General features: G+C 38.6%; 1 protein-coding gene across 1 annotated transcript; it reads right to left on the reverse strand.

The window, feature by feature from the left end:
- Window positions 1–1,016: 1,016 nt before the first annotated feature.
- On the reverse strand, window positions 1,017–22,540 carry TIGAR (TP53 induced glycolysis regulatory phosphatase). Its single transcript, XM_043969061.1, is given in 9 exon segments — window positions 1,017–1,966; window positions 1,968–2,159; window positions 3,349–3,390; window positions 3,392–3,460; window positions 7,810–7,890; window positions 8,374–8,406; window positions 8,408–8,493; window positions 10,169–10,206; window positions 22,340–22,540. Coding segments are annotated over 9 exon segments (816 nt in total). The 5' UTR covers window positions 22,372–22,540; the 3' UTR covers window positions 1,017–1,723.
- Window positions 22,541–27,319: the final 4,779 nt, after the last annotated feature.

The following is a 27,319-nucleotide window of genomic DNA, read 5'->3' on the forward strand; positions in this document are numbered from 1 at the left end:
GTTAAGTGACTTGCCCAGGGTCACACAGCTAATATATGTCAAGTGTCTGAGGCCAGATTTGAACTCAGGTCCTCCTGACTCCAGGGCTGGTGCTTTATCCACTATGCCACCTAGTTGCCCCAACTTGGTATTTCTTATAACCAGGGTGCTTAAGAATGAAAGTATACCATTATGGATGAAGGGAGGTAACATCAGATATGCCTCACTCTTAGCTGAAATGGCAAACGAGGGGGACTCAGAGTAAATGGACAGACCAGGACTGGCACTGACACCTCCAGGCCTTGGGCTCTTTCTGACACCAGGCTGATTCTTTTAGTTTTGTATTATCTAAAAAGTTTTGTATTATCTTAAAAGGATCCTAAGATTTAGTTGAGTCCCCACACTTCAGGGATGAAAAAAAAAAATCAAGGCCCAAAGAAATGAAATAACTTGCCCAAATGGATATTAATGAGAGGAGCTGGGTTTCAACACTAGATCCTCTGCCTCGAGCTAAGCTCAAGGCTCTTCTTACTATATCAATCAATTCTTTTTCCTCCTTCTCTGAGCAGCTGTATTTACTTTTCAGAGGCTGCTTCACTGGCCCCAGCCTTCCTTCCATGGGTTGCTTTACCAAAAGGTAAAAGGCAAAAGCCTAACAGCACTGTTAAGGAACTGAGTTGAATTTTATACTTTCCTACTTAGAATCCCAGAATGTCAGAAATGGAGGGGACATCAGAGATCTTCTAGTCTGACACCCTTATTTTTACAGATGAGGAGACTGAAGATCAAAAAGGTCAGAACGGAGGGTCTTGTCGAAGGGCACACAACTAGTAGTGGCAAAGCTAAGATTTGGCCAGGGTTTCTTGAATTCCCAGGGTAGAGCTCTTTGCCTCATGTGGGAAGACTTAAAAATCCTCTCCTAAATCAAGTATTGGTCCGAACTTCTGTGATTCAGCAACCCATTCTGTTCTAATAATTTGGCTTTTCTTATTCTTCCTAAGCAATCTTATTTCTAAAAGGCCCAAACAATTATTTTCTCCACAATAGTAATGTTATTTTATTTTTACAGTCATGTTGATAAGTTTTATTCAGAAAGATTTCTTCATATAGAGAAGCACTCTAAAGTAGGTGACATTTCACAATAAATAGTTCCTTTTTCCAAACACCAAAAAAATTGTTCATGAAACATACAGTATGTTACTAAAAGCCAATCACATAGGCTATATTTATTTTCAGCCATAAAAAAACCCAGACGTCAACATAAGAAAAAACAAAGTAGAACAAAAACAGGTTTTGATAAGTTAGCTGCAAAATCTAGTCATAATTGGTTAAAAAGGAAAAAATGTCCTTAAACGTAAGTAATTCTTTTACAAATTATGGTAGTGTTTTTAAAAAATAACCATCCTCAGTGCTAATATTTAGCACATTAAATAAATACATTAAGAACCGTGATAATAAATTATACTTCAAAATTATAACAAAGTTATAATACTTCATTTGACAACATGGACATTTCCATTTCTATACAAAGTCAAAAGCTGGCAGGAAACAGTGTCATTTCTTTTGGAAAATGCCAATAGTTGAACTCAAAACATACCGTAACTCATCCCCTGGGTTTTATTTAGTGTTTTTATGTTACTACTTTTGCATTTGAACTTATTTTAAGCATTTGGAATCATAACTATTGGAAGGTGCTTCCCTCAATAACACAAAAAATATGAAAAAACCTAATGATTTTTTGGGCCTAGGCACTTTCTGTCATTTTGGCTAAGTGATCCTGCAGATTAATACAAATGCACTTTATGGTTGTTCTAATTTCTTTAGCACCTGGTTCTACATTTATTATAAAGTGACTGATCCCTGTATTGGGGCTAACTGAATTGAGTTCAGATTTGCTTAGATTTGCTGGTAAGGTACACTCCAGATCAACCACAAAATAAGTAAACATGTTTTTCATGTAAGCCCCATGACTCACCACCAATATATTAGGCATCTAACACTTGGGCAACACTGTCTGAATTAATATCTGGTTCACAGTTGCTTCTAACGGAAATGTTTTCTGTTAGAAAGGTCTCCAGACCGCTGTCTATTGTTCCTGATGTGGGCTGTCCTTTCTCACTAGTTTCATCCAGGATCAGTTGACAAAGAAATTCAAAAAACTCCTTGCTTCGTAATTTCACCTACAAACAAAACAAACAAACAAACAAATGAGGAATTTCCAATTAGCAAAGTAGCTTGACTACTCTTCTGGCTTTGATAATCCCATTTTAATATTTCATTAAAATCATTTAATATTTCATTAAAAAGACTTGTTCATCCAAATCGCAGGTTTATAAAAGGGACCTCGAAGGTCACTTAGATCAAGTCAAGCCTGCAGTATGAACTCCTTTTTCCATGATCCTTAATAAGTGGTCATCCAGCCCTTTTCTTCCAGAAACAAACAATGTACTACCTCATAAGGGAATCCATTAGATTAAAGGTCATAAAATGTAATTGTTAGTTCTTCCTTGAATCAAACAGTTGGAGTTAACATTGCCCAAAAAGTCACAATTCAATTTCCTAAATGTTCTTCTTGCAGTAATCTAAGGAACTGCCTCCTTGTTATCAGTATCAGTCTTTTCTCAATGGAGAGGGCGGCATCCTAGCTACTGAGGATGAAGGAAAAAGAATGTCCTAATGGTCATGGGACCATTTCAGGGAAGGCAATATTTTAAACCAGACAAGAGGTACTCAGTTCTCTATTTGCCACTATTAATCCATTCTCTTTAATTTAACCTACCTTTTTTTGTGTGTGGGTGGGTCAATGGGGGTTAAGTGACTTGTCCAGGGTCACACAGATAGTAAGTGTCAAGTATCTGAGACTGGATTTGAACTCAGGTCCTCCTGAATTCAGGGCCAGTGCTCTATCCACTGCACCACTTAGTTGCCCCCTAAACCTAGCTTTCTATGGGACTAAGTCTGGAAAAAACTTTAAACTAGAGAAATATTTATTTCTTCTAATTTCTAGATGAACTAAAAAGAACTATTTAATATACTTCCACACAGATCATAAAGGAATCATAAATAAACAAATAAAAAAGGACAGAAATACAAGTTCATCCTTTATAGATCATAATGTAATATTAAGATGATCATAGGATTTTTTATCAACTGTCCTAAGAAGCAATTTTATATTCAGTTTGTTTCACATCTATTCATCAAACCCTACTGGACTTGGAGGTGAATAAGGAATGAAAAATGAATTAAGTTCCTGATTATTATCATTTATTTCATGAACTCAACACACTCCAACATATTTATATTAGCCCACTGCTGAGTCAAATTTTAGTTATTCTGTGTAAACAGCAATTTCAATAAATATTAGCATACCTGATCTAATGTTTCTCCTTCAGGAGGTGTGAAATAAGGGCAACTGTTCCCCAGCTGCTTTGGCCAGTGCCTTTAATTCACAGAGAGGTTTGCCTTCAGCAATTCCATATTTCTGTACAATACAACAGTTAAAATAATTAAGTAAGGTGTAATTTTAAAGTATTTGCAACACAATGATACCCATTTTTAGCACTAGACTTTCAGCCCAAATAAATAAGCTTGTAAATAGCAAGCTTATAAATAGCAAGCCTCATATTTCTGATTTTTCCGTACTATTCTTCCATATTAAAAATGAAAATAAGAACTCTCATCATCATTCATCCAGTTCAATAAGTTGCCTAAGAGGCAAGGTTCTATATACCTAATATACAAAACCAGAAGTAATTAGGTTAAGTACCCATCAATATATCCTCAGGTAACTATGTCCAAACTAATTAAAATAAATAAAAAGACCATACTAATGTTGTGATAAAAAACCGTAACAAAGAGAGACACAGAATTCTGAGCAAGATCAATTTATTAGCAAAGCTAGCAACTGCCAATAAAAGGGATCCAAGGTTCCTCAGCAGCCAGAATACATGTGACAATAAAGACAATTCTTTTATAGTCATACAAAGGAACCTAAAAAGACAGTGACATCAATCTGGCACAATGGGTGTATTTCACTTCTAAGGTGAACAGGACATCCTCTGCAAAGTCCTGTGGTTTGGCAATTTCAGAGGGGGAAAAGAGCACTTGTGGTTCACATGCTAGTAAATTCTGACAGATTAGAACAGGATTAGAACTTTGTGTCTGGAAACTCTTGAGGAGGGGAACTTGCATCTGCAGGCTTGAGTAGTTTAGAGGGAGTTCATATTCACATATTAAGAAAGAATAACTAATATACATCAGCTTGATTATTATTACATAGTAAATTGATTAAAACTTACAAAATAATACAAAATAAAGTAGGATCTCAATTTTCAATTTCACAGTAGCTGCTTCTTAATAAGTTATTGCCACTTAGATTTTCTTAAATACCTCTGTACACTTAATACATAAAGAATATACCATCTCAGTATAATTACTTTGATTTCTGTCCCTGAATTGCAATTGGGGGGGGGGGGGGGCGGGCAATGAGAGTTAAGTGACTTGCCCAGTGTCAAATGTCTGAGGTCAGATTTGAACTCAGGTCTTCCTTAATCCAGGGCCGGTGCTTTACCCACTGAGCCACCTAGCTGCCCCCTCTGAATTGCAATGTTAAAATCATTATCTAAGATTTTTAAATCTCACTAGATAAGCAGCATAGTATAGTGATAGAAAGCTGACTGAGAAACTAAGAAATCCTGGGTTCAAGTCCTGCTACTGACAACACATACTGGCTATAAAACCCTGGGAGGTCACACTTCACTTCTGAGCATTCTAGGCAATTCTGACCTGCATTTACAAAGAGAATTTCTTCATCCAGGAGTTCCTAATATTGATGAAACCACAAGTCCAGTCCCTGTTCTCATCCTAAGTCACTATAACTCATTATGATTCTTCTAATATGACATCCAAAGAAAAATCTAATGGTGGAGTAAACTATTTTTCCTTGCTACCAAGAATACATAATCAACTGTTCTTTCACTCTTAAATTCCCCACTGGCACCCATTTACATTAGAAATGGGAAAATATAATCAAAGTCCTTCCCATCTACATCCCCATGTCCCCCATTCTGAAATGAAAAGGCAAGAAGAACATGTAATTTCCATCCCTTTAATTCTTTTTAAAAACCAAGTACTACTGGGGCAGCTAGGTGGCAAAATGGATAGAGCACCAGCACCAGCCCTGGAGTCAGGAGGACCTGAGTTCAAATGCGGACTAAGACACTTGACACTTACTAGCTGTGTGACCCTGGGCAAGTCACTTACCCAATTGCCTCACCAAAAAAACCCCCAAAAAACAAGATTAAAAAAAAACTTAAGGGGCGGCTAGGTGGAGCAGTGTATTAAGCACCGGCCCTGGATTCAGGAGTACCTGAGTTCAAATCCAGCCTCAGACACTTGGCACTTACTAGCTGTGTGACCCTGGGCAAGTCACTTAACCCCCATTGCCCTGCAAAAAAAAAAAAACAAAAACTTAAGCCTCCAGCTCTTCTTTCCCAATTTAATCAGAAATCACTGAACTCCAGGTCTGGCAGGGATATCAATGATTACCTCCTATATTTCCATCAAGAGTACAATTATACCACACCCAATAGCTACCCAGAAAATTGCCCCACTAGATCTATAAGCTCCTTGAGGGAAGTACAGTCTGACTTCAACTTTGTTTCACTGAAAAAACCAAGTACAATGTCTCACACAGAGATGTTTAATAAATATTTGCTGAATTAAAGCTAGTTAGCATCAGGCCTTTTATTGAAAAATGGGAGATTACTGGGAGAAAGATTCTGGGCCATAATCACTCAATGCCCCAGGAATTAACATGTGGTCTTTCTTCAGTCCAAAATCAACCATAGGTTGATTTTTTGGGACACTGGGTCCTGATGCACTTTCTATCTGTAAAAGAGAATTTCCTAGACCTAAATAGTATACTTATAGTAGTTATAGTTGGTAGGGCTGCTAATCAATCACCTATCCACCTTTGCTATTGTGTAATAGACAATTAAGAGATGTAGTGCCTGCAGGGCTTACATCAATTACTAATTGTAATCAAAGATGAATGCAATAAATTTTATAAAATTCATGTTGTCTACTACTATAAATTTATGTTAACACTTGTCAATACAGTAGCAAAACCCTATTCTGGCATTTGCTAGGTTTTAATATTCAGAGGTGGTTTAGGGAACCCCAATCTTGCACTGCTCTATCCATTTCAAAAGCTATTATTTCAACAAAAAAAAACCCAAAAAACAAAAAACAGGGGCAGCTAGGTGGCGCAGTGGATAGAGCACTGGCCCTGGATTCAGGAGTACCTGAGTTCAAATCCGGCCTCAGACACTTAACACTTACTAGCTGTGTGATCCTGGGCAAGTCACTTAACCCCAATTGCCTTACTAAAAACAAAAAAACAAAACAAAAGCTATTATTTCCCCTCAAATGTTGATGGAAATCAAAAAGCTGAAAATCCAGATAAGTAGGGTTCACAAGCTATGGGGCCCTGATTTCTGAGGTCCCAAAGAGGGATTTGCAAAAGGGAGGGTACATACACACACACACACACACACACACACACACACACACACACACACACACACACACACACACACACATGCCCCAAGCACAGTCATTTTGTAAAATGACCAAATGAATGATATGCTTTGAATCAATATGTTTAGCTTTTTATTTAGGGTTCAAATTTATAATACAACTTCCAGGTTAAGAAAATTCCTCAGATTAACAACTGCTCTACAAATTAGGCTTTCAAGAGCATTACCTAGAGCACCAAGAAGTTGTGACTTGCCCAAGGTCACAAAGCCAGAAGCAGAATTTGAACTCAGGCTTTCCCTGATTCCAAGGGTAGCTTTCTATCCACTATGACACTGCCTCTTAAATATATGTACTATTATTTTTCAAACGAGTGTAGATGCTTTTGTCATTAATAAAATACAAAACATTTAGAAGTGTAATTATATCCACAGTAATTTCGTCATTGCCGATTTCATAAGAAGTTAACTTATTTAGCAATGAAGGGGACTATCTAGTTATCTCTCTTCCCACAGATAAAAGACACTAAAGTCCATAGGGATTAAGTGACTTGCTTAAGATCATAAAGGTCAGAATCCAAATCCAGGTGCTCTTGACTCTAAGTCCAGTAAATTCTCTTTCAATTTCGCGGTGATGTCTTCTTGATTAATGGCACCACTCCTATTCTGTGGTGAATGTTTTTTCATTAAAACTGGTCCTCATTCTAGGTCCTGGAAAATTGTGGAATAGTCTCTCAAAGAGAGATGGAGGACTATAGTTGCAAAACACTGTTTAAGATGTACCACAGGGGCTGCCTGGTTGGTTGTTTTAACTTAGTTGTTTTTCCTCTCTTACAAAGACAGTTTAGGGGGTGGCTAGGTGGCGCAGTGGATAAAGCACCGGCCCTGATTCAGGAGGACCTGAGTTCAAATCCGGCCTCAGACACTTGACACTTACCAGCTGTGTGACCCTGGGCAAGTCACTTAACCCCCATTGCCCCGCAAAAAAAAAAAAAAAAAGGGTTATTTATACTTGAAAAAGTTGGAAATTACTGCTATAGAACAGGAGGAAGTAAATAATAAACTAGTGATATATTTAGAAAAGGAAGTATAAGGACTGAAAATCTATATGGGGAAAGTAAAGGAGAACTCCCAAATCTTTTTCCAAGTATCACTTCATCAGAAAACACTGTCATCTAGTATAAAGTCATATTATTTTTACAAATAAAGTGGCTTCTTGATTATTTTTGGAAAAGCACATGATATAAATTAAGTATCTGTTCCAACACCAAAGCAAAAATCCTCAACACTTACCCCTTTCTCGAAGTCTTGTATCATATTTTACTGTTGCTTCTTTACAGAATCTGCTTTTCTCCAAAATCCCAGCAGTGGTCTGAAAATAATAGTGTGAATTAGTTCTCTTTTCATAAGTAATTTGCTTTGACACAAAAATGAGTCGTATGAAATCTCAATACAACCACCATTTCACCTACCAAATTAACAGGTAGGAAATAGTTTTAGCATATGGTAGCATTCAAAAGATTTTATTTTTAAAAGTAAATATGGGGGCGGCTAGGTGGCGCAGTGGATAAAGCACAGGCCCTGGATTCAGGAGTTCCTGAGTTCAAATCCGGCCTCAGACACTTAAACACTTACTAGCTGTGTGACCCTGGGCAAGTCACTTAACCCCGTTGCCCCGTTAAAAAAAAAAAGTAAATATGAATACATATTTATTTCCCAGTCCGTAGTAGCTATTACAACAGTACACTTAAGATCTGAACGTAGAGTTATACATAGCTTTTTAAAATATCTTATGGTCCTTGAGTATAAAAAGCTAATAGAACTACTAAGGATTAATCTCAAATAAGAACTTACCTGCTTTTGTACGCATGAGATCACTTGAGAAAACATGAAGTAAACTTCACATTACTAAGAAATTCACCAGCAGCAGCTGCTTGTCTAAAACCAGTTTCAGAAAGAGGTTCATCTATACCTTGTCCTAAGGAGAAAAAAAGGACGAAAGGAAGAAAACTCACTTAAGAGAACCAGAATTTCATTATTTCATTCTCTACATTTGTTTAATGAGAAGATGAACTGGTGTGTCTTCCATAAAGCTCAGAGAGAGAGAAGTAAGGCATCTTTAAGGAATTAATACTCAACTACCTTTGGTCTTATTATTAGCCTTTTGCATTACTTTTCTCACTTTTCTTTATTCCAACCTCCTCTTTGGTTGCTTTTTGTAACACATGTTCATCCAAGTGAACAGTTATCAATGGTAAGATCCGTGACAGCAAGAAATAAACCTGTCATTCACTTTTGTACTTTCCTTAGTGTATAACACAATGACTTACAGATACTATCCAGTCAGAAATCATCTGCTGAATGAATAACTTTATTTACTCTTGCTTTAAATGGAACAGTCATCCCTCCCCAGTTTGGAAAACTCATTCCTCTCATTCATTCAATAAACAATTATTAAGCACCTACTATATGCCAGGCATGGGGGCTCCCTGTCTATCCTTGAATCGGGGATGTTCACTGCTTAGGGTGAATGAATCTGTTTAAAGTGATCTTGTGGTATTTCCTTTGGTCTGAGTAGCTACACAGTTAAACTAATTTAGTGGCCCAAGGCAAAGTTACTGGCCTGTAATATCACTGGCCTTCCAGAGGTGGGTCTTTTTTCTACTCCCTCAACATATCACAGTAAATGAAAGAAATCTTGGGGGCAGCTAGGTGGCACAGTAGAATAAAGCACCAGCCTTGGATTCAGGAGGACCTTAGTTCAAATCCTACCTCAGATACTTGACACTAGTTGTGTGACCCTGGACAAGTCATTTAACCTCTACTGTCCTTCCAAAAAAAAAAAAAAGACAACAAATGAAAGAAATCTTTCACTTTACTACAGGTCTTCCTCTATCTTAATGTACCTTCATGCACAGCAAATAATTTTATCCATTTATACTGCTGACTTCTCAGACTAACTTTGGGTGGAGTATGTATCAAACAGGAAGACCAAAAAGAAAGCTTCATTTAGGATTGGGGAAGTAGGGCAAGAGGATCTTAGAATGAAAATTCAGATTTGTTCCAGGAACAGATATGAATACATGAGGAATGAAAATCAGCTTCTGTAAACCCCAGGAATGAGCTACTATTATCACAAAATGAAGCTAAATATTTTCAGGATCAAAGTACAAAAATAGTCTCTTTCAGTTAGGTATCAGGGAGCTTAAAGCTTAACAGATCTGACTGTAAGATAAGAAGACTAATCAGAAGAGTCTGTTTAGAATAGAATCATGTGTAGAAATAGGAGACTTCTATTTAGTCCTCCTCTATGCTACTGAACTTGTAACTAAATTAAGAGGAACCCTAGGAGGAAAATAGCATCAATACCAGGCAGTGACATTTACTATGCCAAATCATTTTAATTTGGTCAGTTTATTTTTAAAACAAATTGTAATATAACTCTTTAATCATTTGATTTTGCCCTCCTTTGAAGTCACTCATGAGGAATCACTTTGGAAAACTGTTCTTTGCATTCAATTTCCTTCTAAAACTAATCAAATTGCTCTGATCAGATCAGCTATTCTGATACTTTTAATAAACCTTAGCTAGTTCATATTAACATTAAAGGATATTTCCAAAACAAGTTGTATTTGCAGTAGGATTAGACCAACCTTGAATTATTTTCTCTCTGTTATATCTTGTTTCTCCACTGAAATAGAGAGAAACATACTCTGATTATCATATCATGCTATTTTGAGACAAGGAAAAAATACAAGTAACAAAACTCTTACAATGAAAACAGTGAAGGTAATAAAGGTATAACTTATATCATAATATAACCGACAGAAATACAAATACTTGGAATAATGTCCAAAAGGTCTTTAATGGAGGCAGCAAAATGCAGGGGAAAGAACACTGGATTGCAAATTGGAGAATCTTTATTTAAATCCCAGCTCTCCCATTTCACCTGCCTGACCTTGGCAAGCCACAGAAACTCTGTGGGCCTCAGTTTCCCTCATCCATAAAATGAGGGATTTGACCTAGAAGACCTCTGCAACTTGTTGCAGTTCTAAATCTCTGATCCTATGATTTATGGTCCTAAATTTAACTGACAGTAATCATTTATAAGCATTTCTTTTAAGTACAACTTATAGACCATTATTATTATTAAGATAGTTTTGGTTGGGTTTTTTTTTTTGGGGGGGGGGGGGGACAATGACGGTTAAGTGACTTGCCCAGGGTCACACAGCTAGTAAGTGTCAAATGTCTGAGCCCAGATTTGAACTCAGGTCCTCCTGAATCCAGGGCTGGTGCTTTATCCACTGTACCACCTAGCTGCCCCCATTAATAGTTAATAAATCATATTTCATATAGTGTTCTATGGTGTACAAACCACTTCCCCCCCAAAAAAAATCAATTGGAGTATAAGAATTACACAAATTACAGCTTAGAAAGGTTACATGAATTCCCCATGGTTCCAATGTTCTCTGACTCCAAGCCCTATTCCTAGAACCATAGCATTTCAAAGTTGTAAGACATTTATTCCTGAGACCACTTACCCAACACAGAGATCCCTCATTTTTGATGGCAAGTGGTCATCTAGTTTTCATGCATGTAATAACCTCACTACCTCAGAGAGTAGGCCACCCCATTTCCTGACAGCTCTGCTAGGAAGTACTGCCTTCTATCAAGCTGAAATAAGCTGCTCTGCAAGTTACACTAACTATTCTGCAGAGTTCTATACTCTGAGACTGAGCAGAACACTCTGTTTGTTCCAAGAGTTATTAAACCTTTTTGTCATGGACTTCTGTGGCAGTCTGGTGAGGCCTATGAACCCATTTTCTGAATAAGTTTTAAGTGCAGAAATTAAAATATGTAGCATTACAAAGAAAACCAATCATATTCAAAATATTTTCAACAAGTTCATGGACCTCAGGTTAGGAAGCCCTGGTCTCTTCCAGGAGAACCCTTCAAATATTTTAATAGTATTTTGCTTTTTCCAATTACATGTAAGACAAATTTTAATATTAATTTTTTAAATTTCCAAATTTTCTCCCTTGTTTCCCTCCCTAAAAAGGTAAGAATTTTAAATAGGTCATATATGTGCAATCATGGAAAACATATTTCCATATTAGTCATATTGTGAAAGAAACAGATTAAAAGAAAAAAAACACAAAAAAGTGAAGAGTATGCTTTGATCTGCATTCAGACTCCATCACTTTTTTCTCTGGAGGGGATAGCAATTTCTGTCATGAGTCCTATCATGAATTGCTTGGATCACTGTATTGCTGGGAAGAGATAAGTTATTCATAGCTAATCATAGCACAATGTTGCTGTTACTGTGTACAATGTTCTCCTGGTTCTGCTCACCTTGCATCAGTTCATGTAAGTCTTTACAAGTTTTTCCAAAATCCTCCTACTCATCATTTCTTATAGCACAATATTCCATTACATTCATATGCCACAACTTGTTCAACCATTCCCCAATTGATGGGCATCTCCTCAATTTCCAATTCTTTGCCACCACAAAAAGAGCTGCTAAAAATATTTGTGTACATGTGGGTCCTTATTCCTTATATATGGTCTCTTTGGGATGCACCTAGTAGTGGTATTTCTAGATCAAAGCCTATGCAGTTAGTTATCCCTTCAAATACTTGAAGAGAATTATCCTTTCTACCCACTCCTCCTTTACCCCTTTCAGCTCTTGTCTTGTTTTCTCCAGAGTAAATGAAACCTTCATATGGATGAATCCCCTCACCACTCTCTGCTCTCCTCTGAACCAGCCCCCAGTTTGGCAATGCATTGCTAAATGCAAACACTACTCCAAATGTCTAACAAGGGCAGATGCTGATACAGGGGCTGTACTTTCATACTAGACATGGTGCTTTTGATAATGTATTTATTCTCTGATGATAGCTTTGTGGACAAGATAGGAAGATAGTAATATAGTTACCATTAGTTTTAAGGTTTGCAAAGTACTTTATACTGTTTTTGTTTGATCCTCAAAACAACACTAACCAAACTGAGGCTCACAGGCTCACAAAGTGTCAAAGGCAGAATTGGAACCCTGGTTTTCACTCCAATCCAATATTCTAACCACTGTTACACAATGCTACCCTCCCATTAATTATTCCTTCATCTTTTACACCTACAAATTTGTTAAATATGCCAGAGACCTTCATCTAAGTAACTGATACAAATACTGAACAAAAGTCCAAGGATATAGCCTACAGCATTCCCATAGAGACTTCTCTCCAGGATAGCATCGGTCCATTCATCACCCATTATTTAACCAAACACATCAAACTATATTAGCATCTCTCCATCTTGTCCACATTGCTTTCTACTGACTTTGTTAATAGTCTTATAGCATCCCACTTACCCCCCACCAGCTATAGGGATATATATTTTCATCTAATTAATATGTAACGATTGGAATGACTCCACTTGCTGGAGACTTACTTTAGGAAAGTTCCACCATGAGGAGAAGAAGGTCTCTGGCGTCCAGGAAGTTTGCTTGTGGGAGGAAGAAAGGGGAGGCTGGTGCTCTGACTCGCTCTTTTTTCTCCTGTGGACTCTGGGGGAGAAGGGAGCTAGAAATGCGCTCTCCCTTTAATAGATAGATGAATCTAGGCCTTTCTCTCTCTTTACCAAATTCCTATTCTCCTTAATAAATGCTTAAAAGTCTAACTTTTGCTAAAGCTTATAATTTATTGGCAACCACTCATTAGATATTTTAGACAGTATAGCTAGAAATTTCCCCTTATAGATAAAGAGTTTTTGAGGGCCAAGGAGAAAAAACACCTAACAAATCTTAACCCTAGGAATGCCCTGATAACAAAGGTAGAGAAGGTGGATACAGATTTAAAAGCCCAGGGCAATGTATTTTTAAGGAGACAGTGGTAAAGTTACTTATTTGACCTATTCAGTCCCCAGCATGCCTGAAACTTCAGAGACTCAAAATTCAACTGGAGATCAACCAAAAGGCAGAACCCACATCTAAGAGACAGAAACAGATTCTATTTCCTGATAAACTGAAGAATTCTAGATTTCTGACAACCAGAACAATGGACTTTAATGAAAGTCTTACAAAAAAACAAGAATGTTGAATAGAAAAAGCATCCCTTCATGAAAACTCAGTAAGGGGCCAGTTGGTTTTATCCCTTTCCCAGGCACTCTACATGGTTCCTGCCCTTCAAGGGATTAGGGTAGGAAGAGAAAAAATATATACACACAAAAGTATACTGGTTTGGGAGTTACGGGGGCAAAAGAATGATCCAGACAAAATTATCTAGAGAAATTACAGGAGGGAAAGAACACTTTCAGCAGAGAAGGCAGCATTTGAGCTGAGAGTAGAAGGAAGATAAGGATGCCAAAAGATAAATAATAAGGTAGATGTGCATTCCTGGCCGATGGAGTTCAGTACTCAGGAGCAGCTTGCGAGCACCTGAAATGGGCCTTCAAGCTCAGGAGAAAGAAAAACGAATGAGACGCAGGAACTGACAGGCAACAGAGAGCGCAGTTTTCCAATGTCCTCGTTGCAGGAGGAACTGTGGCTCCTGTATCAGACTGCACAGCCACACTGTGGCCTGTGGCTCTTCAAGGCGCTGATCCATGGTCGCCCACGACTGGTGGAAGCCTACTACTACTACTATTACTACAACATTCCTGGCCTGGAGAAAGATGGGAGATGGCCAGTCAAATTAGGGAACTAGCAGTACAAATTGGATCAGAATGTAGAATAAGTCGAGGAGAACAATATGAAAATAAAGCCAGAAAAACTACTGTGGAGCCAGATTATGGAGGGCCTAACCTAGAGACAGTAGTGAGGGCTTTTAAGCAAGGGAATGAAAGTCGCATGTTCACCTCTGTACCTTAATGTTTGGCATTTTATTTAAGACAGATTAGAGATGAATAAGAATAAAGTCAAGGAGACCAATTAGTAGGATAAGATAATTGGCCAGGTAAAAGATGATGAGGGCCAGAACAAGGGTGATGGTAATCTGAGTGATGTATGGATGGGAGAATGACTGCAGTTGGAATGAAAAAACTGGGGCAGCTAGGTGGCGCAGTGGATAAAGCATGGGCCCTAGATTCAGGAGGACCTGAGTTCAAATCCCACCTCAGACACTTGACACTAACTAGCTGTATGATCTTAAACAAGTCACTTAACCCTAATGGCCCCACTCCCCCCCCCCCCCCAAAAAAAGAATTAACAAGCTTTGGCAACTACTTGGATTCAGTTCAACAAACATTTATTAAATACCTACTGATATATAGACTATGTATCTCAAACTTACTTAAAACTCATAAAGCCTCAGCCTCTATGTTAAATCTGCACTGGTAGGAGTTTTCTCACCAGGAATTCTTTAAACCAATGAAATCACAGGTCCTGGAGCAAAAAAAAAAAAAGTCTTAGTAAGGCACTGTGCTAGCTAGGCACTAAGGGATACAAAATAAAACAGTGCTGCTGTCATGAACCTTACGTGGAAGGGAAGCATGAAGAAGAGTTGAAGATGACTTGGTTTTCCAATATTGGTGACTAAAAGGATGATGGGACACTTAAGAGAGAGGGCTCAGAAGATGAAGGGTGAGTTTTAGATTAACTGAGTTTAAGGCATTGGGAGGAAACAGAAAAATGAAGTAGATAGTAAAATGTTCTAAGTTTTTTCCAAAGTGAAAACCATAAACACTAGTTAATAATTAATAATAACCCTAGCTTCAGGTTTTTGCTTTTCAAAGCACTTTGCAAACATTGGTAGGGAAAAAGAACTCTTTCTCAACAACTTTTAATGTTTAATTTTACAGCTTCAATCCACTGGACAGGTATTCTTTGAATTTCTGGAGCAACAGTTTAAGTCAGTTTATTTTGGGAAATGAAGACAGGAGACAGAATTTGGAACTCAAAACTTTAAATAAAAATATTTACTAAAGTTAAAAAAAAGACAGGAGAAAGTTAAAAAATTTCACTATTAATCCAAAGCTTTAAAATATTTTTATTGCAAACTTAATCATTCATACAAACATGCATAGAATAAGAACTACACAAGAAACTAAGCTTGTTACATATTTTAATCATATTTCTATGCATACATACAAACGTATTAAACATCTATATACAAACATATGCAGGTATACACATATACATGAGTGTGTATGCATTTGTGTATGTATATATATATATATATGTATATATGTACACACACATATGCACACTCACACCCACAACTTAAAGTCCCTACAAAACTGCTTTATTTGTGTACCCTTAAAATTAAAAATACTTCTGTGACAGTGGCAGTAAAGGCAGATGCAACTGATAGGCCAAAGCAGTGTATTATGAAGGAGTTCGGGGTAATGACATTCAATTTCACATTCTGCAGAGTATGATCCGATTCCAAATACCAGGGCTCTGCCAGAATACAAATGTTTATACCAAGAGTCTCATGACCAGTCATTTATAGGTTCTACAAATAGACTCAACTCATTTTTGCAGGCTGTACTTTAAAACTAAATCACCTTTTTTGAAATCTAGAAATATTCATTTCCCAGCCAATCCTAACAACTTAAAAACTCATCATTTAGGTAAATAAAAAGCTTCCCCCAAAGGAAGGACCAAAGCAATGTGATTGTTCTTTGAGTTAAAGTAATAGAAATGGGGCAGCTAGGTGGTGCAGTGGATAGAGCACGGCCCTGGAGTCAGGAGTACCTGAGTTCAACACTTACTAGCTGTGTGACCCTGGGCAAGTCACTTAACCCCAACTGCCTCACTAAAAAAAAAAAAAAGTAATAGAAATTGAGTTTATTATGGGAAATAAAATTTGCATTCTCAGCACCTCCGACAAAAAAGTTAATTTAAAAATCTCAGTTACCTGCATATATCATACAATGTCCTCATATCACAAAACCCATTTACCAAGTTAGTCCAAATATAGAACACAATTTCGGTTTGTAAAAAACCTAGGTGCTTTTTAACATATACAGCTATGTTTGTTCCTCCCTCCTCCTTCAAAGAGATCCCCATTTTAAGGGTAAAATGGAATATTTGAACCAATATGGTAAAATATTCATAATTCAGATTTTAAGGAACAGTTCACACTAAATGCCAGTTGGGAAGGCTATGGCTATAATACTTCAGTGAGCAAAATTATCAAGTTTTACATAGAATACATGTATGAAATTTGACTGCTAAATTAATACTTGGTTTCTTAATAACTCAACAATGAGAATTCTAAAGGAAAATTTAAAAGACATCAGGAGGTAATTAGGAACATTTGCTTGGTGCTTTCAGGAAAAGGTAAAACTTTTCTGATTCTAAATGTAAATGATTCAATTAGCCATAATTGCTCTACCAGACAAAAAACCAAAAAGCCCTTCTGCTAAAGATTCAGATGTAGCATTAGAAAACAGATTGCTCCCCACCCCGCCCCCAGCAAATAGACCCCTATTAGAGTCCTACTTAACATATCTCAGAACAGTTTCAAGCACACCAAGAATGTTCACATTCAACAAATATATATTTGGATGTAAATTGGAAGTATGGCCTGGTCTGGAGACCCCAAGACCCTTCGAGGCGGTTGTGAAGACAAAACTAATTTCATACTAAGATGTTTTAATTTGTAACATGACAAATATTGATAGGGCAGCTAGGGGGCACAGTGGATACAGCACCAGGCCTGCAGTCTCATCTTCAGGAGTTCAAATCCAGCCTCAGATACTTACTAGCTGTGTGATCCTTGGCAAGTCACTGAACCCTGTTTACCTCAGTTTCCTCATCCATAAAATGAGCTGGAGAAGGAAATGGCAAACCACAAAAGATACCACAGTTATCTTTTGCCTAGGGAACCCCAAATGGTGTCACAAAGACATGACTTTATATATAAAGGAGTCCTGAAACCAGAAAGTTTGAGATTAGCTGGCATTGTGATTGGAGGACTGGCCTTGGAGTAAGAGTTCAAGTCCTGCCAGTCTCAGACACACTGGGTAAGTGACAGTGGGTAAAGCACTTTTCCCTTCAGTGCCCCAGGCCACTCTCTAAGACTATAAATAAGAGAGTATCAGCAGATTTGCATTGATTGAGACAGTTTCCAATTTCCCCAATCCCAAAGGAGTGTGTGTAATATGTGTATATACACATATACATATACATCCATACATACACACAGTTCCTTCCCACAAATCCTCTAAGTTTGTCTTTAAATTTGCAGTCTTAACAAAATGAGTTTGTTAACAATCCTTTCATCTGTGCAAGTCCCTAGTAATTCCAGCCTTACAGATACTGGAGTTTTGGAAACTATTCTGTAATACCATAGGTAGCCATCACTTTAATGACTGGGAGATTCAGAAATGGGTGAAAGGCCAGATCCAAAGAGTAGTAAATAATGGTTTCTTATCAACTTGGAAGGCAGTATCAGAAAGAGATCTGCTTGACCCTATTCCAGTTAATGCTTTTATTTATCACTGAATCAAATGAATGGCATGCTTGCCAAATTTACTGAGGACACAAAACTTAGAATAGCTAAATAAAGCACTGGATAATACACATAGCATTCAGAAAGATCTTGACAGGCTAGAACAATGTCTCAATTTTTTTTTTAAAGAAATTTTAATAGTGGTAGTATTTTATGCTTAGGTTCAAAAAAATCAACTTCATATATAGTACAAAATGGAGGAGAATGAAAAATCATCTGAAAAATATCTATGGGTCTCAGTTCCTCATCTGTGAAATAAGGGTTCTAGATTAAATGATCTAAATTTGAAGTCTGATCTCTAGGTCTGTTTCTTCTTCTCTAAAATGAGGTTAGACTTGATCAGAGGTATAAATACATATACCACAATGCCACATGCAATACTCGCCAGTGAGGCTTGAACCAGATTAAAAAATACAATAAAACATAAGTAACACTACATTTTTAAAAACTAAGTTAATATGATGCTTGCAGGGATGCTTATGTATTGATTAGTGGCCTGTTACTACTTGAATTTGACACCACTTGACTGGATAACCAAGTTCTGGGCTACTTAATAACCAATTCATATGAAGGCCTCCAAGGTCATGAAACCTAATACTATTTACTAATTAAGTGCTTAGCCTAATAGCAAATAGGAAGAAAATGAATCTTATTCATTCCACAGCATTTAAGTGCTTACTCGATGCTAGGTAATATGGCTACAAAGATTGGAATCCAAATCATGATGACCTTGTAAATTGGTTGTCTTTCTTTAGTTTTCTACACACTTAAGTTCATGTAAAAAATAAACAAGGGGGCAGCTAGGTGATGCAATGGATAAAGCACCGGCCCTGGATTCAGGAGGACCTGAGTTCAAATCCGGCCTCAGACACTTGACACTTACTAGCTGTGTGACCCTGAGCAAGTCACTTAACCCCCATGGCCCCACCAAAAAAAAAATAAATAAACAACCAACTATATGCAACTTAGTTTCTACTGTTGGTCATGCACGTTTTTATAGCACTATCGTTTACAGAGCACTGTGAAAACTTGGTGAGAAGATGGATCATTCCTCATCTTAGAAATGAATGTTCAAAGAAGTCAATCAATCACTGAAACAGTAAGTATTTATTAAGCTCCAACTCCAAGCACTATGCTAGTGGTAGGGATACAAATAGTTTGTCAATAAACATTTAATACAATAGTAAAATACTATGTGCCACGAACTGTGCTAAGCACTGAGGATACAAAAAAGGAGGTAAGACACATTCCTTGTCCTCAAGGAGCTCAGTCTATCGGGAAAAAATAAGCAAACAAGTATGTACAAACAAGATAGATACAGCATAAATAGGCAAATAAAATGAAAGCCACAATTGAGAAAATGGAACACATTAAATATATACAGAATAAATATGTACAAATAAATGTAAAGAATTTAAATACAATGCAACCTGAGAGGGAACTAACTAGCAGTTGAGGGAATCAGGAAAGGATTCCAGGAAAAGGTAGTGCTTGTTTGAGCTGAGTCTGTAAGTTAAGTGACTCGCTAGGGGAGCCCAGAGGTAATGGAGGTCAAGCCCAACCAAGGTTTTGTTATACTAAGATGTTTCATCAACTAGGTGATCTTCAAAATAGTGTACATCTCAATGACATGAGGCTGTATGTGATACCATACAAAGTCAAAAGATGTGCATTCAAATCCAGGCTCTCAGAAATCCCTTACTCTCTTCTGGACAGCAAATTCACTTTACTTTCATAGATTCACAATATATCAGAACTGGAAAATGACCTGAGATTCATTAGTCCAACTCCCTAATTTTATTAACCTGAGGTTAAAAAAGCAAGGGTCCAAGGGGCAGCTAGGTGGCGCAGTGGATAGAGCACCAGCCCTGGAGTCAGGAGTACCTGAGTTCAAATCCAGCCTCAGACACTTAAAAAAAAAAACTGTGGCGTATAGATGCTGATTGAAACATACTATTTCTTTCGGTTTTGGTGCTGCTGTTTTTCTATTTTGAGGTTTTTCCTCATTGCTCTGATTTTTCTCTTATAACATGACTAATGCAGAAATGTTTAATATTATTATATATATATCCTATATCAGATTACCTGCTGTCTAGGGGAGGGTGGAGGGTGGAGAGGGAGGGAGAAAAATCTGAAATTGGAAAGCTTGTATAAACAAATGTTGAGAACTATCTTTACATGTAACTGGAAAAAAATAAAATACTTTTATCAGAAAAAAAATTTTTTTTTTAAATGAATGTGGTCGGGGGCAGGTAGGTGGCGAAGTGGATAAAGCACTGGCCCTGGATTCAGGAGAACCCAGTTCAAATCCAGCCTCAGACACTTGACACTTACTAGCTGTATGACCCTAGGCAAGTCACTTAATGCTCCTTGCCCAGCAAAAAAAAAAAAAAAAATTAATGTAATCCGCAGAATATGTTGGGCTAGGCAACTTAAATGGCAGTAAGGCATTCCATTTCTCTAGTATGGGCTGGGTTTTCATGCCTTAGGTAACCTGGAAACTATGTAAATGGATCCTTTCTAGGCTTAGGTCAGGATCTAATGACTCAGATCTGATACCTCAAATTCAAGATTAGCAGAAAATGAGACTTGATTAAAATATTTGTCAATTAACAAAAGGAAGCTGGGGCAATGGATAGAGCACCAGCCCTGGAGTCAGGAGTACCTGAGTTCAAATCAGGCCTCAGACACTTAACACTCACTAGCTGTGTGACCCTGGGCAAGTCACTTAACCCCAACTGCCTCACTTTAAAAAAAAAAAAATCAAGGGTCCAGTCAAGGTCACAAAGCTAGTTAGTGGAGATGGAATTTTGTCTGAAAACCAGTTTGGATTTTCTTGGTCCTAGTTCCAGTGTTTCTATCTAAGCACAATTCCCAAGGGAGGAAAACTCAGATTTATAGGTAGGTAGGGAAAAATGACTAACAGGAAAAATGCATTCTATCCCTTACATGACTAGTATAATTATTCATTCTAACTGAACATCTGGACAGGGATAGGGACTTGACCTCCTACCCTAGAAGATAGAGTTGATTCCTCCTGAGCAGTTTCAATTATACCTGGAACACATCTTAGCAATCAGAAATCACTTAGTCCAATCCATTCATGTACAAATGAAGAAAATAAGACCTATTATGAAAGTTATTTGAGCAACATCTAGCAGCAATGGCCAAATTTGAACCCAGGTCCTCTGACTCAAAATCCAGTGCTCTTTTATCACAACTGAAGGTCTATGAAGAGAAGACGGACCAGTTGTTTAAGATGAGAAGAATCCCTATCCCAGTCCAGTTTAGAAAAGATAAGGTCATATCCATGCCTGAGATTCTCAAATGCTGTATGTATCAGGACGCCTGAGATCACATGCTAATGGAGGTGGGGAAGAAAGTAGCTCCTACAGGGATGTCACAGGGTCAGTAAGATTCTGATTGGAATTCTGAATCCCACTTAATAACCACAGGACTAAGAGCAAGTCACTTCACTGCTCAGTGAGTCAGCTTCCTTCTCTATAAAATGGGGTGGGTACAAGCACAGGGGTGCTTGCTTAACCTTTCTTGTTGCCTCATTGAGAATGCCTTTAAAAATAAATAAAATGTGCAGGATTACAAAGTAAAAAAATTACAATTTCAATTATTCTGGCATAGTTACATTAGACAATCCTACTGTTTATTTGTAAACAATATGTAGTTATTTTTTAACACTTTTATAAACATCTTTTGTTTATACTTTATTAATATATAAGCAATTTATATTTGTAAATATACTTATTCACATTAAACAATTATATTTAAATAGTTGCTGTTTTTAGAAAAATCAATTTCACAGACCCCAGGTTAAGAACCCACACACACACACACACATACACACACACCCCTGCACACTGCCATCTTTAGTCTCTCCCAGCTCCGAAAACGCAGGGCTCTACCAGGGGGGTCCCCATTCCCCTAGAAGATGTGAAATGAGGTATAGGAGTCAAGAAGATTTGGGTTCAAATACCAACTCCTACACCTAACCTGTGTGACCTTGGGCGAGTCTCATAACCTCTCAGGGCCTCAGTTTCCTCAACTGCAAAATGAGGAGATTGGATCCCATGTGCTCTTAGGTCCTTCACGGACATTAGGCGCCTACTGTATACCGGGCACACAGCCGGTGCATGTGGGGAGACAAAAGACAAAAATCACAGTCCCTGCTCTGGAGATGTGCCAGGGATCTACAGGCTGCTGCTTTTCCTCCCCCCCCCCCCGCCCCCAAAGAACAGGGCAGCCCCTCTGACGAGGTGCTTCATGGGGGGGGGGGGGGTAAAGGGAAGAGGGCTGCGCCCCCTACCCGCATCCCAATTACACCGAGGGGAGAGCGTCGCTTCCCACGTGCATACTCACTGCCGGACGACGGTCAAAGCGAATCGAACCATTCTCCGCCCGGCTTCTGGGCGAGGAGAGGTCGGGGTCGGAGAAGAAGGCCACCAGGAGCAGCCAGGGAACTGCTCAGAAGTCCCTCGGGCCGCCAGCCTAGCTCCGTCGCCACTGCAGCCGCTCCAAGACTTCCGCCTGCGCAGAGCCCCGCAGTGCCGCGGGTCAGCCGGCCGGCTCCCTTCACATTGGCGACGGAGAGGGACGCCCCCTCGGCGCTGGCCAATCGGAGATGAGCAAGGAGAGTGGCGTCAAGGAGAGGCTGGCCTGGGGAGGGGTGGAGGAGGAGGACCGGCTGAGCTTGTTCTCTCCGTTGGGCGGCTGCTGTTGGTGGTGCTGCTTGCGGCTCCTCCTCTCCGGGTTTGCTTTCAGCAGTCACCAGATTGACTTGTAATTTCATTTCAGTTTCTGCTTTTTGCTTTCCCACTTCAAAGCCTATAAATTCTCTGGTCCTCATTCTGCCTTCACAACATCTCTCTCATTACATCCCCCTCCTCCTCACTCAGGCAGCCCCCAACCCAATTCAGGTTCCCTTCTCTTGACTATTGCAATGAATACCTTGGGGGTCTCCCTGTCTGATTTATTCCCCATCCCAATCCATCCTTCACCCAGCTGCCAAAGTGACTTTTCTAAAGCGCAAGTCCGAAAGTCACCCCCACAAAACAAACTTCTGGTGGCGCCCCCAATACCAACAAGACCAAATGTAAAATGTCGGCATTTAAATCCCTTCAGAACTTAATCTCGCCTTTCCAGTCACACATTACTTCTCACACATTCTGGTCAAAGCAAACTGGCCTTCCTCATTAGGGGTGCTTCAGATCCTTTGCCCTGGGTGCGACCGGTGCCTGGAAGGAATATTCTTGTTACCTCTGCACCTTTGTCTCTTAGAATTCTTAGTTTCCTTCAAGACTCAGCTCATACTCTTAACTTCTTGCATGAAGCCTTTCCTGGTCTTCGAAAACAACTAGTACCGCTCTACGCACCCCCCATTTTAAGTTTCAGAGGGCAGAAACCCTTATACTTGTGTGTCGGGGTCGCGGGCCAATGCCCTAACGACGGGGGTTGAGGATCGGAGACGATTAATCATGGACACATCAGTGCACCACATTATGTGTGTAACTGTGTGCGATTTATTATTCAGGATAGCCCAGTATTTATAGCAAAAAAACACAAAGTTAATCAAATGAAGTCTCTGCAAGAATAATTCTAAGAGAACAGGAATAATTTTTCAACCTTCAACATGTCAGAACCTGTTCTAGGCCTTGGCAGAGCAAAGTGTACACCTGATTCTCTCAGACCAGGGAGACAGGCCAAGCATTGTCTCTGGAATTCAGGCCTTGACCACAAAGGTTCCTAGGAGACTTGCTGCTTCTGTGACCACAGCCCAAGCCTGGGGAGGGGGAACTCAGTCAGAGGGGCAACAGAGAGCCTTCTGGGTTCTCCAACACTTGTGTATTTTCATCTCTAGCAACTAGCACAGTGTCCAGTACATAGCTGTTATTTGTCTTTCCTTCAGGAAGAAGACCATGACATCTAGGTGATGTCATGACTTGCACTGAATTGTATTTAAGTGAGGCAGAGCTGTGCAAAGTCATCAACCTCCCTCTCTCCTCCAGAGCTATCTGGGTCCAGTGGCAAGATATATATCAGGACAACTTCAGATGGTCCCAGATGTTTAAGGCAATTGGGGTTGTGACTTTCCCAGGGTCTCACAGCTAGTAAGTGTCAGAGGTGAAATTTGAACTCAGGTCTTCCCAACTTCAGGGTCAGTGCTCTATCTACTGTGCCACCAAGCACATATTTCTTCTTTTTTTTAATAGTATTTTATTTTTCCCCACTTACATGTTAAAACAAGTTTTTTAAACTTTTTTTAAAGTTTAAGCAATTTGGCATAGTCTATACATGTGCAATTATGTAAGACATTTCCATATTAGTCATTTTATGCAAGAAGACTGGAGAAAGAAAAGAAGAGAGAGGGGGAGAGAGAGGAAGGAAGGAAGGAAGGAAGGAAGGAAAGACAGAAAAAAACCATGCTGAATTGAGTCTGTATTCAGACTATCAATTCTTTCTCTGCTATGATTAATAGCATTTTCTATAAGTTCTTTGGAATTGACATGGGGTTAAATTAGGATGTTAGGATAAATTTGAACATTGGGATAAGTCAGAAGTTTCTCCAGTGAGAAGCAAAACCAAAGGTCACCAGATAACAGGGCAGACATATCTAGGAATTAAGGGACTATTAAAATTTAGCTTGGCCAACTAGATATCAGGATGGACACACCTAAGAAGTAAGGGGAGATAAAAATTCTATAGCAGGAAAGTCAATTAGGCATGGCTACTACCAATCTTAGCTAGAAGACAGATAATTTCAGAAGTCAGGACTATCATTCCAAAAGAAAAATCCCCCTGACTCTCAGGAATCTTTCCCCACCAGACACCCAAAAGGAACTTTCCATTGTCAGGTGGTTACCCCATCTATCCTCTATAAAAGTTTGGCCTTCTGTTCTCAGAGGAGAAAGATGGCTACTGCTGAAAATAACTAAGTCATTCACAATTCTTCATGGAACAATATTGCTGTTACTGTATAAAGCTTTCTCTGGTGAGTCTGAAATCATCCTGCTTATCATTTCTTCTAGTACAATAACACTCCATCACAATCACATACCACAGCTTTGTTTAGCCATTCCCCAATTTACGGGCATCCTTTCAATTTCCAATTCTTAGCAAGCACAGAAAGAGTTGCTATAAATATAAATACAAATAGGTTCTAACCCCCCTTTTTTTAATGTCTTGGGGGATGTAGATTTTAACAGTGGTATTGCTGGATCAAAGGGTATGCACAGTTTGAAAGCCCTTTGGTCATACTTCCAAATTGCTATGTAGAATAGTTGGATCAGTTCACAACTCCACCTACATCGCATTAGTGTCCCAGTTTTCCAACATTTATCGTTTTCCTTTTTTATATTAGCCAACCTAATAGGCATGAAGTGGTGCCTCAGAGTTGTTTTCATTTGCATTTCTCTAATCAATAGTGATTTAGAGGGGGTGGCTAAGTGGCGCAGTGGATAAAGCACTGACCCTGGATTCAGGAGTACCTGAGTTCAAATCCGGCCTCAGACACTTGACACTTACTAGCTGTGTGACCCTGGGCAAGTCACTTAACCCCCATTGCCCCGCAAAAACAAACAAAAAAAAATAGTGATTTAGAGCATTTTTTCATATGACTAGAGATAGCTTTGATTTCTTTGTCTGAAAACCACCTGTTCATATCTTTGACTATCAATTGGGAAATGATTTGCATTTTTATTAATTTGACTCCATTTTCTATATATTTGAGAAATGAGGCCTTTATTAGAGATACTTGTTAGAAAATTTTCTTCCCTGGTTTTCTGCAAAACCTTTTTAATTTTGTATAATCAAAGTTATCTGTTTTATATTTTGTAATGCTTTTTATATTTTCTTTGGTCCTAAATTCTTCTCTTATCCATTGATCTGACAAATAAACTACTCCATGCTCTCCTAATTCATTTATGGCATCATCACCTTTTATGTATAAACCATGTACCCATTTTGACCTTATCTTGTATAAAGAATTAATTGTTATTTGAGGTTTTTATGACCCCATCTTTTGGCTAGAACTTAAAAAAAAAAACCCAGCACCCACACTGGCCTGGAGCTCAGGTGCAGGGCCTCCGGGCACTGTGCTCCACCCGCTGTTTGTTGCTGTTGCAATGGTGCTGGCACCTCACATCATCACCACTCATCAACGCCTTCATGGGCCTGGCAAAATTATAATGACTGGAAGCCCAGTGAGGGCAGTTATATGACTGTCAGTCAGAGCTGCTAGCCAATTAGTTTGGGGCTATATGTGGTCAGCCTGGGGTCTGCTGGGAAGAAGAAGGGAGGAGTTTCACCATTCTAGCTTCAAGCTGGAAGGCAACAGGACTCAGCTGTGTGTTCTCAGCTGATTCCTGGGCAGTGGTGTTATTCAGGTCATATCGTGTCCCTTCCCCCATTTTCTTTCCTTTCCCTTAATTCTACTGATCTTGCTTGTGATTTTAAGTTCATTCTTGTTAATAAACCCTGTTCTGTTTTTGAGGGAGGTTGTCAGTCTCCTTCCTTGCCCCAATATTGTGGCAAGCCGCCTAGCTAACCCTCCCCAATTAAAATTTGGTCCCTACACTTGGTATGACTGATTCTTCTACAACCCACTCCATTGAAGACCAACTCTTTAAGATGATAGCTGTTTCAGAGGTCCTCAAAAATGAATATGGTCCTTTTCACAAAAATCAAATCAGATCTAAATAATTGGAAAGATATCAATAGCTCATGGATAGGCAGAGCTAATATAGTAAAAATGACAATTCTACCTAAATTAATTTACTTATTCAGTGCCATACCAATCAGACTACCTAAAAATTATTTTATAGAGCTAGAAAAAATAATTCATATGGAAAAACAAAAGATCAAGAATATCAAGGGAAATTGAAAAAAAATGCACAGTAAGGTGGGTTAGTTGTACCAAATCTGTAGCTTTACTATAAAGCAGCAGTCATCAAAACTATCTGGTACTGGCTAAGAAATAGAGTGGAGGATCAATGGAATAGGCTAGGCACAGGAGACACAGTAGTAAATGACACTAGTGATCTACTGTTTGATAAACCCAAAGACTCCAGCTTCTGGGATAGGAACTCAGTATTTGACAAAAACTGCTGGGAAAACTGGAAGATAGTATGGCAGAAATTAGGCATAGACCAACATCTTACACCTTATACTAAAATAAGGTCAAAATGGATACATGATTTAGACATAAGAGGTGATACCATAAGTAAATTAAGAGAGGAAGGAATAGTCTACTTTTCAGATCTTTGGAAAGGAGAACAGTTTATGACCAAACAAGAGATAGAGAATATTACGAAATGCAAAATGGATGATTTTGATTACACTAAA

Source organism: Dromiciops gliroides, chromosome 5, assembly GCF_019393635.1.
Source record: "Dromiciops gliroides isolate mDroGli1 chromosome 5, mDroGli1.pri, whole genome shotgun sequence".
Classification (NCBI taxonomy): domain Eukaryota; kingdom Metazoa; phylum Chordata; class Mammalia; order Microbiotheria; family Microbiotheriidae; genus Dromiciops; species Dromiciops gliroides.